At 41.1% G+C, this 20,090-nt stretch overlaps 1 protein-coding gene across 2 annotated transcripts in view; it reads left to right on the top strand.

Annotated features, from left to right (window-relative positions):
• The window catches only part of recql (RecQ helicase-like), a 25,123-nt gene extending 12,053 nt beyond the window's left edge, over nucleotides 1-13,070 (top strand). Inside the window, exons 12-16 of one of the 2 annotated variants that reach the window (XM_046071923.1) lie at nucleotides 1,108-1,199; nucleotides 1,343-1,559; nucleotides 6,261-6,390; nucleotides 9,683-9,820; nucleotides 12,230-12,369. In XM_046071923.1, the coding sequence (XP_045927879.1) occupies nucleotides 1,108-1,199; nucleotides 1,343-1,559; nucleotides 6,261-6,390; nucleotides 9,683-9,787 (544 nt within the window). In that variant the 3' untranslated portion in view covers nucleotides 9,788-9,820; nucleotides 12,230-12,369. Of the gene's footprint in view, nucleotides 1-1,107; nucleotides 1,200-1,342; nucleotides 1,560-6,260; nucleotides 6,391-9,682; nucleotides 9,821-12,229 lie in introns of both variants that reach the window. The other variant, XM_046071922.1, reaches the window with a different exon arrangement.
• The last annotated feature ends 7,020 nt before the right edge of the window (nucleotides 13,071-20,090 follow it).

Below are 20,090 nucleotides of genomic sequence, written 5' to 3'. Positions count from 1 at the left end.
CAAATAGGAAAAAGAGGCTACAATTTGCAAGAGCTCACCAAAATTGGACAGTTGAAGACTGGAAAAATGTTGCCTGGTCTGATGAGTCTCGATTTCTGTTGAGACATTCAGATGGTAGAGTCAGAATTTGGCGTAAACAGAATGAGAACATGGATCCATCATGCCTTGTTACCACTGTACAGGCTGGTGGTGGTGGTGTAATGGTGTGGGGGATGTTTTCTTGGCACACTTTAGGCCCCTTAGTGCTAATTGGGCATCTTTTAAATGCCACGGCCTACCTGAGCATTGTTTCTGACCATGTCCATCCCTTTATGGCCACCATGTACCCATCCTCTGATGGCTACTTCCAGCAGGATAATGCACCATGTCACAAAGCTCAAATCATTTCAAATTGGTTTCTTGAACATGACAATGAGTTCACTGTACTAAAATGGCCCCCACAGTCACCAGATCTCAACCCAATAGAGCATCTTTGGGATGTGGTGGAACGAGAGCTTCGTGCCCTGGATGTGCATCCCACAAATCTCCATCAACTGCAAGATGCTATCCTATCAATATGGGCCAACATTTCTAAAGAATGCTTTCAGCACCTTGTTGAATCAATGCCACGTAGAATTAAGGCAGTTCTGAAGGCGAAAGGGGGTCAAACACAATATTAGTATGGCGTTCCTAATAATCCTTTAGGTGAGTGTATATGAACACTAGGTTTAATGGGTAGCAGCTGAAGTGTGTTTTATTTTCAACAGTTAGGATTAGTACAGCTTGGTAGTGTTTTGATTTTTTTTTTCTTTCAGCTGTTGCTGCTGCAATGAGTTGGTGGGGATCTGTTTGGTTAGGAAGGTGGGTTCTTTTGTTGTTGTTATCTGTTACCTGTGGCCCATACTACGAAGGCAGTTTAACCTAGTCAGATTCAACTTGGGGTAACCAAGCAAACTCCGGATATGAGGAGTATAAAGAAACATTAATGGCAAAATCTTACACAGTGGTGGCCAACAAATCCTGGTTAAGCTTGTTGTCAGTGCATTGAGTAAATCTGCAATTATCATTACATTATTATGTATCCATGTATCAATGCGTGACATTGGGTATCATGTTTGCTGTGTAAAGGTGTCGGCGCTCTCTTATGGCTGTTCATTTTGATGAAGTGTGGGACCATGAAGGATGCAACCAGATGTGTGATACTTGTCGCCATGCAAAAGGTTTGTGTGTGTGAGAGGGAGAGAGAGAGAGAGATATAAAATAGAGAGATATAAAAGTTTGAATAAAATTCAGTTACATTTGTGAGCTATCTACTCTGAATTTAAATTGGTGATCATCCGACCTTAACCCCTCCAACCCCCAGATTACACCACTGTGGAAATTACGCAACATGCTAGGCAGGTGGTGCAGATCGTGGAGCTAGCGGCATCTATGGATGAGAAGCTGACTCCTCTGAAGCTGGTGGATGCTTGGATGGGAAAAGGCCCAGCCAAGCACAGGAAGATGATCCAGACCACCACACTGTCTCGGCTGCAGGCTGAAGCTGTGATTGTGTTTCTGCTGCTGCAGAGATACCTGAGGTGACACATCATGTTCTGTTTCTGTAATTTATAATAATAATTTTTTTGTTAGGGTTTTTATGTTGGGAATCAACATGGGCGTCAGGTTATTTGCTGAATATCAAAGATATTATATAAATATTAATACAATTATCAATATTAATAATCTATGATAAAAAGGAGACCTCATGGATGGTTCATAGACCACAGGTTCAAAATGCGGTACAAGACTGAAATTTGAGATCCAAAATGGCAGAGGTCCTCTTCATATTTTAATCCCCAAAATGGCGTCCGGCACAAATGAAGCTCCCTGTGGGTCACAGGTCAGGCTAGCTACAGATTAGGGCAGGGCGATATGGACTAAAAATCATCTTGATATTTTTACATCCACACCAGCGTTTTAACTGCGTATCAGAAATGATCTCCGTATATTAAGACAACTGTAAATGCACATCAAGTGGCTATTCATGTACACTGGGATTGCCTACGCAGTTGCAGAAGATGCGGGAAAAGAAGAATGTTGCTAACTACAGACAATCGAAGAATAGAATAATATTTTTTTTGCATGCACTGACAATGAGGTGCAACTGTTACTGAAAGTAACATGGGAGTACAAAGTGACTGTAGCGGCAGAAAACAGACTGGGACTCGTCGCAAAGTAAATACGGCAACATGCACAGTATAAGTGTTATAGGACAGAATATTTTAATAAAAATACCAAAACAAAAACGCTGTCGGTAGCAAAGTTCTGTTTTAAAACAATACCGTAGTGGGTGGCAGGATTGCGCCGTGAGAGAGAGGAGCAAATGCTGGCAGGACTTACTTAATGCAACTCAAACTCTGTGTATAAACGGCATTGTCTAATTTCAGTGTTTCCCCTAGGATTTTTGTCAGGGGGTGTGGTAAACCCCCCGAAACCAGTATCGCGGAGCGGCCATCTAACAAATACATGGTGTCGTTATTGCCACAACGCACTAATTTTTGCCTGTTAATGTTCGTCACCTTCTCTGTTCTCTTCTTCTTCTACGCTACATTCACATATTGGACGATGAATCTTCATTTTGATGATATACATCCAAATTTTTCCGAGTATTGTGTTTTTCAATGTAAGCACCTTTTTTGCCATCAGAAAGTGTGTAATCATGTGGTGGTGAATAAAATTTCAAATTCAATAAGAAAATATTAAAAATTGTTTCATGAAAATACTGTAAATTCAAATGGGCAATTATTTATGGGGACTGGTCACAATAAATGTAGGCATGGGGAGAGCTGGGACGATTGAAACGCGGGAAGAATGAAACCGATTTTTCTCTAAGCCCATATAAGTCAGATATGCCAAACTACCTCAGCACATACAGTACACAGTACTTAACAAAACCAGGAAAAATCAGGTGGATACGTCACACTTTCACGGAGTTACAAAAAATAGCGGTTTTCAGTCACGAAAAGTAAATTCACTCAAGCAACCCCTTTTGTGTTGGTTTTTTTTTTTTTTTTTTTTTTTTTATGATGAGTTGTGTGTATTGTTTCATGTGACATGGTCATGATCACATGAAAGATTAGTTAGTACTTTAACACTTCCTGAAGTTTTAAATGTAAAAGTTTTACAATTTAGAAGCTAATGGCTCACAGCCAAATAATAGGGACTTCACAGTAGACCAGGAAAAAGGGCAGCCAATAGCTAATCCCAATGCACATTAACTGTTGGACATTCTAGTTAGCTAAGTTATATTTATTTTATTTTTTTATTTTAAGAAAAAAGGACATAATGAGTTTGCAATTAGGTATTTGCAGAAGGGCAGTGTCAGTCTTTCTAAATAAAAACAAGAATAACAAACTATTTAAATGTACACTGCTCAAAAAAATAAAGGGAACAGTAAAATAACACACCCTAGATCTGAATGAATGAAATAATCTCATTAAATACTCCTTTCTTTACTTAGTTGAATGTGCTGACAACAAAATCGCACAAAAATTATCAATGGAAATCAAATTTATCAACCCATGGAGGCCTGGATTTGGAGTCACACTCAAAATCAAAGTGGAAAACCACACTACAGGCCGATCCAACTTTGATGTAAATGTCCTTAAAACAAGTCAAACTGAGGCTCAGTAGTGTGTGTGGCCTCCACGTGCCTGTATGACCTCCCTACAACGCCTGGGCATGCTCCTGATGAGATGGCGGATGGTCTCCTGAGGGATCTCCTCCCAGACCTGGACTAAAGCATCCGCCAACTGCTGGACAGTCTGTGGTGCAACGTGGCGTTGGTGGATGGAGTGAGACATGATGTCCCAGATGTGCTCAATTGGATTCAGGTCTGGAGAACGGGCGAGCCAGTCCATAGCATCAATGCCATCCTCTTGCAGGAACTGCTGACACACTCCAGCCACATGAGGTCTAGCATTGTCTTGCATTAGGAGGAACCCAGGGCCAACCGCACCAGCATATGGTCTCACAGGGGGTCTGAGGATCTCATCTCGGTACCTAATGGCAGTCAGGCTACCTCTGGCGAGCACATAGCCTCTATGTGAGGCCCCCCCAAAGAAATGCCACCCCCACACCATTACTGACCTACCGCCAAACCGGTCATGCTGGAGGATGTTGCAGGCAGCAGAACGTTCTCCACGGCGTCTCCAGACTCTGTCACGTCTGTCACATGTGCTCAGTGTGAACCTGCTTTCATCTGTGAAGAGCACAGGACGCCACTGGTGAATTTGCCAATCTTGGTGTTCTCTGGCAAATGCCAAACGTCCTGCACGGTTTCCTACGTGTCCCCCACCTGTGGACTTTGGGCCCTCATACCACTCTCATGGAGTCTGTTTCTGACCGTTTGAGCAGACACATGCACATTTGTGACCTGCTGGAGGTCATTTCGGAGGTAGCGCTCCTGCTGCTGGGTTGTTGCCCTCCTACGGCCTCCTCCACGTCTCCTGATGTACTGGCCTGTCTCCTGGTAGCGCCCCATGCTCTGGACACTACGTTGACAGACACAGCAAACCTTCTTGCCACAGCTCGCATTGATGTGACATCCTGGATGAGCTGCACTACCTGAGCCTCTTGTGTGGGTTGTAGACTCCGTCTCATGCTACCACTAGAGTGAAAGCACCGCCAGCATTCAAAAGTGACCAAAACATCAGCCAGGAAGCAAAGGAACTGAGAAGTGGTCTGTGGTCACCACCTGCAGAACCACTCATTTATTGGGGGTGTCTTGCTAATTGCCTATAATTTCCACCTGTTGTCTATTCCATTTGCACAACAGCATGTGAAACTGATGTCAATCAGTGTTGCTTCCTAAGTGGACAGTTTGTTTTCACAGGAGTGTGATTGACTTGGAGTTACAATGTGTTTAAGTGTTCCCTTTTATTTTTTTCAGTATATCGTTGTTCTTCTGTCCCACCCATGTTTCATCCGCCCCGCACAGTGGGACGAATGAAACAATGCGCACCTTTCGTTCAAAGTGAAATTATACTGAAGTTGTTTCATATTTTAAGATAACACCTGGTATTGATAGAACACACACGTGAGTTGTTGATGACAACAACAAATGATTTCTGTTATATTTTAAAATGACGTATATCTGAAAAGTGTTTCAATTGTCCTGGATCCCCCCTACTGCAACAGCATGATGTTAATACAGGCTGTTATAATACTATTTGATAGGGGACAATTCACAATACGTTCTTTCTGAATTGATCAAATAGGCTTGACAGCCTCCATATACTGCTGAACACAGGATATAAGTGGGTCTGACGACGCTACTCTCACATGGGCAGCATGCATCCTTGTTTAAAAGCCTGACCAACCGTATGTTTTAAAATTTTATGGATAGTCTGACTCTGCCCACACAGCCATGAAATCTACAACGAGCTAGCTGGGCAAGCGTCTTTCATCTGCTTTCTCTGGTTTCAGTATACCTTACAATACCGAAATACTGCCCAGCTTACTACAGATGTCTCATGGTTATAAGTATATCTGTGTGGAGGTATTAGCACAAAGGAAAGCAGGAAAGGAGGTTAGTAGGAATAGGTTCCTGGTCATTTAACATTACAACAGCAATGGAGAAAGAGTTGTGTATGAGACGAGGACGGTGTCTTTAGATGCAGAAGCAGAACAGGATGAATAATCACTGAAGCAATTGCCGTTTCTTTGGCATATTATATTACATTGCATATCTTATCTAGCCAAGGTGTAACTAATTGTCACTACTCATACTACACTAGTTTCATTCATTCATTTTTATTCTATTTATTTTGTATTTTTTGTTTCATAGCGTAAGAGTTCTTAATGCGGTGAATTTGTTTGTTTATGTTATTAGAGAAAAACACACCTCAAAAAGCTATTGTGTAATTAACTATAAATGAGAATGTTATGTTTTATTAAATTCAGGTAACTTGCTAATTCTCGGGTAAAAAATTCATACTCATTTTCCATTATATGGCAGTGAAGTTGGCATTAAATTTGATCCTAGGTGGCATTAAAAAGGTTTTAAAGTCTTAACTTTAACTTGGAGAATCCTGGGGCTACCCTCATTAAAGTTATTGCCAGCCAGGACTTTGGTCCATATCTCCCAGCCCTAGTTACTCCTAGTTGATATATACTGGATGTAAAGACAATAATATGATGTTGAGAAGAACATGTTTCGGGAGACTTTATAGTCTGTCTGACACAGTTATGTCCTTCTTCCGTGTCTGCTGTTTTGGCTTCCTATGTGTTGACTTCAGAGAGGATTTCAGCTTCACCCCATACACCACCTACTTCTACATGAAGCTGGGCTGCAAAGCGCCTCTGCTGAAGAACCAGACTCACAAACTCAGCATGAAGATGAGGCCAACAGTGACTGGATCTGCTGTGGTGAGTAAATGCTGCCCACAATAATATATCACAAAACAGTTTCAACAAATGTTCCACTGCATCTAGTATAGTATCTCACAAAAGTGAGTAAACCCCTCACATTTTTGTAAATATTTATCTATTATATCTTTTCATGTGACAACACTGAAGAAATTACACTTTGCTACAATGTAAAGTAGTGAGTGTACAGCTTGTATAACAGTGTAAATTTGTTGTCCCCTCAAAATAACACATCACACAGCCATTAATATCTAAATGTGAAAATGTCCGAATTGGGCCCAATTAGCCATTTTTCCTCCCTTGTATCATGTGACTCGTTAGTGTTAAAACATCTCAGGTGTGAATGACGAGCAGGTGTGTTAAATTTGGTGTTATCACTCTCACACTCCCTCATACTGGTCACTGGAAGTTCAACTGGCACCTCCATGACAAAGAACTCTGAGGATCTGGAAAAAAAAGAATTGTTGCTCTACATAAAGATTGCCTAGGCTATGAGAAGATTGCCAAGACCCTGAAACTGAGCTGCAGCACGGTGGCCAAGACCATACAGCAGTTCAGGACAGGTTCCTCTCAGAACGGGCCTCGCCATGGTCAACCAAAGAAGTTGAGTGCACATGCTCAGCGTCATATCCAGAGGTTGTCTTTGGGAAATGGATATACGAGTGCTGCCAGCATTGCTGCCGAGGTTGAAGGGGAGGGGTGTCAGCCTGTCAGTGCTCAGACCATACGCTGCACACTGCATCAAGTTGGTCTGCGTGGCTGTCGTCTCAGAAGGAAGACTCGTCTAAAGATGATGCACAAGAAAACCTGCAAACAGTTTGCTGAAGACAAGCAGACTAAGGACATGTATTATTGGAACCATGTCCTGTGGTCTGGTGAGACCAAGATAAACTTATTTGGTTCAGATGGTGTCAAGTGTGTGTGTGGCAGCAACCAGGTGAGGAGTACAAAGACTGCAGGGCAGTATTCCAACATGATAACGACCCCAAACACACCTCAAGACGACCGCTGCCTTTTCTAAAGAAGCTGAGGGTAAAGGTGATGGACTGGCCAACATGTCTCCAGACCTAAACCCTATTGAGCATCTGTGGGGCGTCCTCAAATGGAAGGTGGAGGAGCGCAAGGTCTCTAACCTCCATCCACGCTGTGATTTCGTCATGGAGGAGTGGAAGGGGACTCCAGTGGCAACCTGTGAAGCTCTGAACTCCAAGCCCAAGAGGGTTAAGGCAGTGCTGGAAAATAATAAAATATTAATATAATACTAAAAATATTGACACTTTGGGCCCAATTTTCACTTAGGGGTGTACTCCTTTTTTGTTGCCAGCGGTTTACACATAAATGGCTGTGTGATGTGTTTTTTTTGAGGGAATGGCAAATTTACACTGTTCTACAAGCTGTACACTCACTACTTTACATTGTAGCAAAGGGTCATTTCTTCAGTGTTGTCACATAAAAAGATGGAATCAAATTTTTACAAAAATGTGAGTGGTGTACTCAGTTTCGTGAGATACTGTATATGTATCATACATATGTACTGTCTGCTCTAATTAAGGAGGGTTTTTAATTCATCTTTTGTTAAAATTAAATCAGAATATATTGAAATTTCTCTCATTCAATTATTGCCAGCCAAGTTAGTTTGCCAAACCTCCAGTACTAACATGTTCTTGAAACCATTCTAAGTGGTATGACTAAGTTTTTAAAAAGTTTCTCTTTGGTTAGGGTTGGGTAATGTGAAGAACAAGTGAGCATAAGATGTTGGTCAAATGGTGTTATTCACAGTATCTACTTAGAAGTATAGAAAATCAACAGTTGAATTTTTTGGGTGTAGGGTTTGGGTAAGAGATCCAGTTCCAATTTTTTATTCACCAAGCATCTCAGTAGTGATACTGAGAGTTACACTGATTTTCAGCAAGGAGAAGCACAACTCCCATGTGAGAGTGTAATGCTACTTTTACTTAACACTCAGCTGCAAAGCAGACATTATGAAGAGATGTTGTAGTTTTCTGACAGCTGCAGTTTGAAATGAAATGATATTGGCCACCATATATTGTAAAAAATATTTATCTGTAATGAGCAAATAATGGGCAAATAAACATTGTGGCTATAGTAAATGTCGAGAGAGCTCTTCTTGATAATTGTTTCTGTATCTCCTGTTTGTGTATTGATGTGATTTTTTTTTTTTTTTAATTTTTTTTTTTCTTCAGATTCTCTCTGTTTTATTTGTGAAGCCTCTAACCAGTTTCTTTGTCCTCCAATGTGTGGCTAATATCTTTCCTCCATGTCATTTTAAAAATGTTCTCACACATTTTCCTAATTGTTTCCAAAGATCCATAGAGATAAGTCTGTCACATCACTGCCACACAGCTGCTCATAATGATCATTAGTACCCTAACATGATTACACTGATTCAATAGGCTAGTTGTAGACTGTTTTGTCGCTTGCCACTGCGATTGGCACAGCTGTTTAAAAGGTATGAGACCAAACAGCCATTGCATGCGCACAACGCTGAGCATTTAGTAATAGCAGGAACCCTTAAATATATAGTTATATCATGATATACAAAGAGTGATGCTTATGAGTAAAGAAATGACCAGACAGTTAAGTTGACAAAAATTAATAGTTTAAACATCATATTTAAATTCTGTACTTTGAACTGCTTCTCATGGTCTTCATCAGCAAATTGAAGTTGGCTCAGTTGAAATGGATTTGGCATGTTTGTTTGGACATGGAGAGCTGTGGGCCTTGAGTTACAATTATTTTTAAGGTTAAGTAGATATATTAACATTAAAGTAATTTATCAAAAGTAAAATACCAAACATTAGCTGGTTCCAGCTAAAGATTTTCTCTATTATTCTATTATTGTAAATTGAATAATTGGGACATTTAAGCTGCTGTTCAGTAGTTAAGCACTAATGATGCACATCTATAAAACTTTTTATAGAATCAATAATCATTCAATTTGCTGTCATGAACCTGATAGATAAATTCAACAGTTATGCAAATAATTGTTTGTTTCCTAGCGTTGCATGCAGGCTAGTAGCGCAGGTCCACGGGAAGGTAAACAGAGTCTTTTCCATCAGCTCAGATCCTGAAACTGTTCTGTGTAGATGTGAGCTGAGTCCAGAGCCTCTGGGATCCACAGCCTGGGCCGTTGTGATGATGATTGGGGGGATTCTGTTTATGTCCATTTCTAGATTTGAGTTTCCCATGTCCTCCCCTCTAGTGTCCCCTCGTCCACTTCATGTAGGTCTTTGAACCCTCTCAGGTGAAGACTGTTGTTAATGACCTACAGGTAAAAGCTGTGAGTGGCCAGGGCAAAGCCAAAGGGGGAAAGAGATCAGTTCAAAGCGGTGGAGAGGCCCCTGTGTCCAAGAAAGTCAAGACAGACCTCCCCTAACCTCCCACCCTGTCCAGAAGACAAGCTGAGAAAGTACAGTCCATCATTCTTTATTCTGTTTACTACTGCTTCTGTTGGCATGGCACTGTCCACACTATTCCTTCATGCTTCACATTTGGATCAGAGTACTGGAGGATAACTACACATAGACAGCCTGTTGTTTAATTTTAAATGCTTTTAAAAGTTGTACAATAACAAGCATGATATCATCTTATTGTTCCTAACCATCAGGCTGGGCGATAAAAGGACATTATTGGCACCACAACCTCTTTTTGCTGTTCTGTATGGGTTCATTTGATAGGGTGAAATCTTACTGGTGACACTGATTGAAAGCAGATTAGATGACTTTATACTTTCTAATGGACACAAGGTGGTGTACACTAGCTAGCTAGTGTGTTGTGTTGCTGCTATAATTATTGCTGTGGTGTGTTTTTTTAAGATGCACAACTTGATGAAATGTGCAGGTGTACGTGATCACTTAAATTTTAATACGTTGTGTTGCTCTGTAGACATAGGAAACCAATAGATCCAGAAGCCTTTATCTTCAGAAGCCCAGTTTTGTTTAGAACAGTTCCTGAATATTCCATTTGCTCATAGCATGCTAGTCACCAATAGTCAACACCAGTACTTTTGCCTAGGCCTGCACTATAATAGGAAAATCTGCCATGTGTTGCAATAAACAAATATTGAAGTGTGCATATTAGCTGCCTGGTTGTCTTTAAATTCAGAACAGGATTAGAATGAAATCTTTTAAATAAAACTAAATGTTTCTATAGCAGCAACAGTAACATTTACAACAAAAAGGCCCCTATATAAACTCAATAATATCTCACTGGAAACAAATCTAAAGTGTCAGTAAAGTAAATCCTATTCCTGACATAAAAATACTGAGTGACGTTTAGAAAGAATGAAAAACTCAAACATCAGTCCTTCCAACTGTCCTGAAAATACGATCTATCAGTCGGCAATTTGTGCTGCCTATTTTTAGAATAGATTCACAGTCTTATGATTACAAATGTACACTTAACATTAGAGCTGTATATGTAGCTAAACTTAAAATGTGATTCAGCAGGATGGCTTTCCTTATCTAGCCTTTACATTCTTCTTTGAAGATGTAGAAAGTAGGGCTGTCACTTTTTCAAAAAATGTATTTACAGCGAACAAGTGACACATACTTTGGTCGAATTAATGCAAAAGCAACCTAAGTCGTCCAATCCTAAAATTAAATTGTGAAATTGAATGTTCTTTTCATTCGTTGGGTCTCTGTTGCCTCACATAATTACCTTTTTACAAAGTCAGCAAACTGACTTAACTTTTTCCACCGATATTTCATCTACTGTTTCAAATTTAAAATTCTCCCACTCATTACTTCTCATACTGCCTTGTGTCATGACTACAGCATGGCTTGCCAATTTTCTTTTTATGTTTGCATTCATAAAGAAGATAATAGACTAACAGGGACAGGACATGCAGTGAGTCAGACGGACTTGTGTATTTTTAGAAGAACAGCCTTGTAGTCATGCACTGTGAATTTTAAATTGTAACAGATTATTATAAATCAACATATTTAATTTATTTTGACGTGTTAAGAGTAGTTTGAACTTTGAATTAACAATGACAGCCTTAATATGAACCATTGTTCATGGTGAAACACTTTTTCAAAAAATAATAAAGTTCAAATAAATTAAAACTATCTATGCAATTTGTTCACATTAATTGGAACAAAAAAACATGCAGCCTAATCCTAAACTACGCTGTAGTTTGATGTTCAGTTCCTCTGCTGTGTAACCAAGTCAAACAGTGGACTCTATTTCAGTGTTGTGTTAATGTTACTGCAGTTTTAAAAAGTCAGCAAACAACTTTGCCTTAATCCACAATTTTTCCACATAGTTTGGTGTTATGATGATTAGTTCATGGCTCATTAGTTTCTTCCATCGTGTGTTAACACATTAAGAGAATAGCCTAGTTTACCGATAGGAATGGGTCATTCATGACATCAGAGTGGCAAGACAGTTACGAATACTGAAGGGCATGGCCTGTTTCACTTGTATACAAAATTTTGAATATGGACAGATTAATAAATATTAAATAGTTAAAATATTTGTTATGGAATTAAATTGAAGCCCTGTGACACACTAGGCACGTGTTGGGACATAACTGACTGACAGTACTGACAGTTGTAATGTTTGAGAATCACCTAAGTCTGTTACTCATGATCGCCAGCATCATTGTCCATATTCAGGAGCAAGCTGCCACTAACTGTGACTAACATTTCATCACACTGTCTCTGCTAACATGGTTGATTTTTGTTTTTTTTCCTCACTGACCACACAGAGAAGTAGGCTAAACATATCTTAGTTGCATATTATTCTAAAAGTTCAGCAAGTTGTGAATATTATGCTTTCTACTATTGTTCTCTCACACTAGTTTTCATGGTTACAGGACACATTGGCCAGTAAGGAGGAGAATGATATGAGCTTTGACCCCATTGTCATAGACAACAGCTGTCCCCCACATCCCAAAAAGAAACAATTTAAAGAACAGAGGAACATGTCAAGGAAACAAGACCTGAAGCCAGTCAGAGAGACAGACAAACGGACAGAGAGACCAAAAAAACAGCTGACATACAGACATGGAGAGGAAGAGGAGGACAAGAGGACATTCATCATGCCTCAGCATGTAATTGAGGCTGATGTTGAAATTAACATTATAGATAACATTGATGGTCAGAAAACTCCATCACATCCAAATAAACCTCGTTCCAAACGCAAATCCACCACCCCTCAGAGAGTGAGGAGGAACCCCCATGCTAAAATGGCAGCAGCAGAAGTTCCTTCTCCATCCCCAGGTGGTGACACAGCCACTAACACTGTGCCCAGCTCTCCTTCCCAGGCCTCCATCATCTCTGAGACTGCAGCTGAGGAGCTCTGCGACCTGAGGAACTACTACAGCAAACAACTGAAGAGAATAAACTACATTTCCCATGAATACCTGGGGCAGCCTGCAGATCCAGGAGTGCTAGCGTGTATTAGGGAACCTCTGAGGAGCCTTCGTCTGCCCCGAAGGGTAACCATCGCCCAAACAGCCCGTAGCCTGTGGACACGAGTCAGCGGCAGAAGGAAGCTGGTTCACCGGTGACATCACAGTTTGAAGTTCATTCAGCTGCAGTTCGATTTAGTGTTCATGGATGTACTATCAAGAAATGTTTACAGCTACTGTTATAATGTAATCACAAATGTTATATCTTCTGTCACAGATTAAAAAGCCAAAAAAACACAGTGAACTTAATTTGTTAGTTTTTTTCTACTATTACAGTTTTTTTTTTTTTTTACAACTGCTTACACACAAGATCTGTCACACGATTTTTGAAACCTCTCACTCAAACAGCAAAACTAGACACTAAGACACAAAAATCTAACAGCAAGTGATTTCCTTTCCTTATCCAAACACAACCAATCAAAATGTTAGATTTATTCACCAGGGGCGAGTTCAGTGCTGACAAAATGTTGCAAAATGTTATTCAACGGAAACGGTGGTGCCTTGAACACCCTGTTGTGTATGCAAGCACATTTTACTGCCTATTTAACACGGTTGTGTTTACAAACTTGTCGCAGCTGATTGGGTAACACTTGTGACACGCCCACCAAACGGGAAATAAAAAATACCTTGAAGCCCGTTGCGGAACGTTGTACAAAGTTTCAAGGAAACATGTTGTATAGGCCTATAAATAGGTCAAAGGTCAGATTACCTGTTTTGAAAAATGGTTGCCAACAATGGACAGACAGCAAGGGGAGAAGAAGGGAGCGGCAGGGGAAGACGACATAGACCGTATATTACTGGATGAAGCCACCCCACGGGTTTCAATGGAGAGCAGTGAAGCTAGTTTTGGTCCTATGAAATACTACTACAGGGCTACTTCCTGTTGGCACCAGTGTCTACCGCGCATGATCGTACAACTTAAGCATGGTTCAATAACTTAGAGCAGCGGCAGAAACACTGTAATCCTGGTAGCTGCATAGACCGTAGACTCCTTGTAAGTGATCCGATAAGATTTACGTTTACATGCCCCAAAGCATTTATCAGAATATACATTTTTTGACAAATGCGAAAAAGTGGCTTCACCCGCTGTGACACCACACCACACATTGTTGAAGAGAGAATATGCTTTCTGCAGGCTGTATTCACATGGATTCAGGCAGACGGCAATCCGGAGAGCAGGACTGTAAAATTAGCTGGCAAATACTAGCAACAGTAATGGTCCAAAGTTAACCAGATGTAACCTAGCTTGCTTAAACACGGAGAAAATGTGAGACCTGGCCAACGCTAATAATTTTGTTGCACCTGAAATTATATTTGTTAATTTGTTTAAAAGTAGCTTTTATCTGTTTTGGCAAATAAACTCATAAATATTAAGAACTTCATTTTACATAATGGTATCCATTTCATACCGTTTCTTACTTCTGTCATCTGAGTCACAGTTTCTCATATCTCCAGTTTATGGGTCAGCGTAACCGTGAAGGACTGCACATTCTCTAGTCAAGTTTGTGTTCATCTACTGCCCGGATTTGTACTAGTCATTTCAACACCGAAATACGTGAAAATAGGTTTAAAAAATACCTGAATTATCCTTTAACGTTAACACAGTTTCTCTTGACTGTCCCTCAATATTACAAATTTCAACACAGCTCCAGTCAGAGTGTGCGCCTACAATACACGCTAGCCACATTAGCTGTGGAACGTGCCAAGTTCAACAGGCTAGCATGCAAAATAGAGTAAAGCATGGCAGAACTTACAGGTTCCAAGTTTGAAGTCTGTATTGTTCCATTTACATTTACTCATTTGGCAGACGCTTTTATCCAAAGCGACATTTGAGGAACAACATACAAGCATCAACAGAGCATCAATTACAGATCTACAACTGACAAAACATACTAGTAAGAGCAGCAATAAATACTAGTTAGAGCTCACAGTACATATCACATCAATGGGGTAGATACCTAGGGAAGGAAGTAAGAGTTAACAAAAAGTGCAATCTATACAAGATCATTGTAGGGGATAGAAGAAGAAGAAGTTAGGGGTTAGGAGTGAGAGGTGTTATAAGAGGAAGTGTTCTCGGAAGAGATGAGTTTTCAAGAGCTTCTTGAAGTTAGAGAGGGACGCCCCTGCTCTGATGGCGTGTGGTAGCTCGTTCCACCATCGTGGTGTCACAGATGAGAATAGCCGGGACTGTGATTGCTTTGTGTGAAGGGATGGCAGAGCCAGGCGGCGTTCGTTGGAGGAGCCTAGCAGCCAAGAAGGAACGTAAGTTTGTATTATGGAGTTTAGGTAGATGGATGCAGACCCAGTAGTCACTCTGTATGCAAGCATTAGTGACTTGAATTTGATTCTGGAGGCCACAGGGAGCCAGTGGAGGTCACAGTAATGGAGTGACATGAGTTCTTTTGGGCTGATCAAAAACCAGACGCGCTGCTGCGTTCTGAACCATTTGTAAGGGTTTCAACGCACAAGCTGGAAGACCTGCTAGGAGGGCATTGCAATAGTCGAGGCGAGAGATAACCATGGCCTGTACCAGAAGTTGGGTGGCGTATTGAGTGAGGTAGGGCCTGATTTTCCTTATGTTGTATAGAGCAAAGCGGCATGAACGAGAGACCGCAGCAACATGGTCTGAAAAGGACAGCTGGTCATCAATCATGACACCCAAGTTTCTCACCACCTTGGCTGGAGTGATGGTTGCGGAGTCAGTTTGTAGTTTGATGTTATGGTGGATAGATTGCTTGGCTGGAATGACCAAGAGTTCAGTCTTAGAGAGGTTTAGTTGAAGGTGGCAAGCCTTCATCCGCGCCGAGACAGTGGGATCGCCTGGCGGGAAGGATTGGTAGAGTTGCGTGTCGTCTGCGTAGCAGTGGTAAGAGAAGCTGTGCGAGCGAATGATCGGCCCCAGTGAGGTGCTGTAAATTGAGAAGAGTAGGAGCCCAAGCACTGAGCCTTGGGGCACCCCTGTGGAGAGGCATTGGGAGGAGGATAATTGTCCTTGCCACAAAACATTGTAGGAACGCCCCGAGAGGTAGGATTCGAACAACAGGAGTGCTTTACTCGAGATGCCCATTGCTGAGAGAGCGGATAGCAGGATCCTGTGGTTGACTGTGTCAAAGGCTTGGTGGAAAGAGGACACAGGCTATCCAGGCACGAGCTTAGTGTAGAGCACAGAAATTGTGTGGCATCATTGACCACAAGTGAGGAAAATGTGTTGAGGGAGGGTAGAGCGGAAGCTACCACTGAGGCAAAGTGAGCAGGAGACAGGTTGCGGCAGTGTGAAACCAATGGTGTTGGAAGAATGGGCTTTTCCTGTAGGCATACTGTGAACTGAATGAAATAGTGGTCAGACACATGTAGAGGTGTGACTGTTAGGCACTCTGTGGCACAGTTTCGGACAAGAACGAGGTCAAGCACCTTGCCAGCTTTGTGGGTCGGGGGGCTGAGAACCCGTGTTAGATCAAAGGACTGAATCAGACACAGGAAGTCTGCTGAGTTTGAATTGTCTAAGTGAATGTTCATGTCACCAAGGACAAGTAGGGGACAGTCATGCTCTGGGACTGAAGACAGCAGTGTGTCTAGCTCCTCCACAAAGTTACCCATTTGTCCTGGAGACCTTTACTGGAACGGACACACAGACAGCATGGTATTCGAAGGAGGCATATTGATTCGGGGGTAGCAGCTGTGTGAATTTCCATTTGTTGGAAATGAAGAACCCAGTCCCACCCCCCCCTCCCAGACGGCCGGGGGGTGTGGGTGAAAGAGTAATTGGTGCACAGCGCAGCAGGGGTAGCAGAGTTTTCTGGTTTGATCCAGGTCTCAGTGAGCGCCAGTAGCCCAAGAGATAATGTTTTAGCATAAGCAGTGATGAAGTCAGCTTTGTTGACTGCCGACTGGCAGTTCCATGACCCAACAGACAAGTAAACCATCCTTAATCTTAATTTTTTCTGTCTTTCACCTTCTATCCCCTCTATCCGCTTCCAAGTTTTCCTTTCTGCTGAAATATAAAATGTGTCCATAGATCTATTCTTTTTTTCTGACCCTTTTTAAATGGAAGCAATCATGTTGTTGTCATGATGCTGTCTGTATGGGACAGCATCACCTGGGATTCTGGGAATCTCCACACGTCACATCAACCCTCTCGAACCTCTCATCTGTATCACAACACAGCTAAAGACTGCAACTTAACAATTAACTGCCTGGCTCAATCCACAATGGACCTGCCAGCTAATGGCAACATCAAAGCAACTTCTTTCCTTTTGGTAATGTACATTGATGTGTTTTTCATTGAAGCTAAAATCTTTAGAGATGCTATGCTTCACACAGACAGTCTTTGCATGCTAACTAACTACTTTTAATTTGGCACCTTTTCACAGATCACATAAATACAAATATACTTCTGTTCAGCCTCTTACTACCACAGATGACTATGAAGGAGGGAACATAAAGTTTACCCACACATGCAGATGTCATTGTTCTCTTTGTCTTACTTTCCTGCATTTTAATTAGTTTCGTTTTGTGTGTTTTTGCTTCAGTTACCTTGTAAATAAATGCTTGTGTACATAGATGCTGGTTTCTTTTTAATTTTGCATAAGAATGAATATATTAAGAATGAACTCTATTTGAACTCTCATTATGTACTACAAAGGTCTTTATACACTACTGAAAATATAGATATGTATATTGCATTTCTGTCAATAGATCCTTCTTAATATTACACAAGTTTTTAAGTTACATTACTAAAAATAGGAATAATAATTATTACATTATTTAACATAAATCTTGACGCCATTTAAACCCCAATCCCCAGCAATTCCATCTCTTCAACAAAAACAAAACATACATATTATGGTTTTTGTTATCAGAGCCTGTAAAAGTTCTTGTCAAATGCCCCTTTTGCCCTGTGTACATTTTGAATATTGGCAGTGTTACAAAAATTGATGGCGAGTCAAAAATGTGCTTAGATGATTTCGGAGTCGGCAAGCTAGTGACACTCTCAGAGTGCTCTGGTCCCACAGTAATAAAGACCCCTGCAGCCAACGCAGCAGATGACTCCAACAATAAAGGCAGAAGAAACCACAGCTGTCAGATTTTCGTACCTTTATTCTCTCGTGAGTAATGCTGAAATGTTTTAACTTAAGTCAAGAGACAGCTGGTGTGTATGGGTCGCAGTAAACATTACATAGCAGTAGTTATGTGCAGTGTTGCTATGACAACCAGCTACATTGAGGAGTACTATCTGCAATGGAAAACTGAGGACGGCGGGCCAACATCAAGTCGAAGCGAGTTGAGCTGATACCAGAGGTGGAAAAGGGGCTATAGTTTTCTATAACGAAATAAACACTGGTTTTGACTTCCCTACCTGTCTGTAACTCTCAGCCCCAAGCCCACTGGTTCTTATTAATGACAAACATCTAAAAGGAACTCACAATATGTAGTTTCATTTTTAACTTGTGTAAAACAGCTGGCAACCTTGTAGGGACAATTTTCAGTGTTTATACTTTTGGCAAGTATTTGGGGCAACAGGATGGTGTATGTGGGATCAAGTCAAAATAAACTACAGTTATATGATATATGTCATATGATAATGCCAGAACATGTCACCCAGTGCAACAGTGTGGCTCATTGATGTTTTTAATTGCTTTGTGACACAGACAAAATAAGATATATCAGGTATTGGATACACACACAATTCTTGTATTATGAATGTATTGTTGGTTTGTCTGTTTTCATGGGATTTGTTAGAAAGATATAGAATATCACAAGATTGTATTCCTTTAATGGCTCATAAACAAGTGGAGCTGAAACTGTAGGGGGCATGTTTCTGCCTGTTGCAGTTAATCGGCAGCACTATCGCCTGTCAGAGCTGTGTATCTGCAGTCTGCCTTGCCTTCTCATCTTGAGCCACTACACGGAGCCAGAGATTTTGTCTTCACACAGGAACACACTGAATGCAGTCCAGGCCAAAGTACAAGCCTTGGTGCTTTCTGGCTTCTAAATACAGTTATTTCCAAATATAGACAATCAACAAATACATAGACAAATCAAGATATTCAACAAGCCAGCTTTACCTTTGCCCTTTACCATGTTACTATATTCATTATGGAATATGGTCTGTACTTGTATAGCGCCTTTCCAACCACTCAAAATACTTTTACACTATATCACAATCATCCACTTACACACTGAGGCAGAGGCTAAGATGCCTCTGCCATCAGGTAATGTTTGTGCCCCCCACCCCCATTTCTGCCCCTACAGGTGAAACTAAAAAAACAAAACAGCATATCATGCAAAAGTTAATTTCAGTAATTCAACTTAAAAGGTGAAACTAATATTATATAGACTCATTACATGCAAAGTGAGATATTTCAAGCCTTTATTTGATATAATTTTGATGATTATTGCGTACAGCTTATGAAAACCCCAAATTCAAAATCTCAGAAAATTAGAATATTACATGAAATCAATAAAAAAAAAAAAAAAAGGATTTTAAATACAGAAATGTCAGCCCTCTGAAAAGTATAATCATGCATATGTACTCAGTACTTGGTTTGGGCCCCTTTTGCATGAATTACTGCCTCAATGCGGCGTGGCATGGATGCTATCAGCCTGTGGCACTGCTGAGGTGTTATGGAAGACCAGGACGCTTCAATAGCGGCCTTCAGCTCTTCTGCATTGTTCGGTCTCATGTCTTTCATCTTTCTCTTGGCAATGCCCCATAGATTCTCTATGGGGTTCAGGTCAGGCGAGTTTGCTGGCCAATCAAGCACAGTAATCCCATGGTCATTGAACCAGGTTTTGGTACTTTTGGCAGTGTGAGCAGGTGCCAAGTCCTGCTGGAAAATGAAGTCAGCATCTCCATAAAGCTCATCTGCTGAAGGAAGCATAAAGTTCTGACTCTGCGCTGACTCTGGACTTAATAAAGCACAGTGGACCAACACCAGCAGATGACTTGGCTCCCCAAACCAACACAGACTGTGGAAACTTCACACTGGACTTCAAGCATCTTGGATTGTGTGCCTCTCCATTCTTCCTCCAGACTCTGGGACCTTGGTTTCCAAATGAGATGCAAAATTTGCTCTCATCAGAAAAGAGGACTTTGGACCACTGAGAAACAGACCAGTTCTTTTTTTCTTTAGCCCAGGTAAGACGCTTCTGACGTTGTTTGTTGTTCAGGAGCGGCTTGACAAGAGGAATACGACATTTGAAGCCCGTGTCCAGGACCCGTCTGTGTGTGGTGGCTCTTGATGCAGTAACTCCAGCCTCAGTC

The sequence above is a fragment of the Micropterus dolomieu genome, linkage group LG16, assembly GCF_021292245.1.
Source record: "Micropterus dolomieu isolate WLL.071019.BEF.003 ecotype Adirondacks linkage group LG16, ASM2129224v1, whole genome shotgun sequence".
Classification (NCBI taxonomy): Eukaryota; Metazoa; Chordata; class Actinopteri; order Centrarchiformes; family Centrarchidae; genus Micropterus; species Micropterus dolomieu.
The sequence above is the reverse complement of the archived record's forward strand: the minus strand, read 5'-3'. Positions and strand labels throughout refer to the sequence as shown.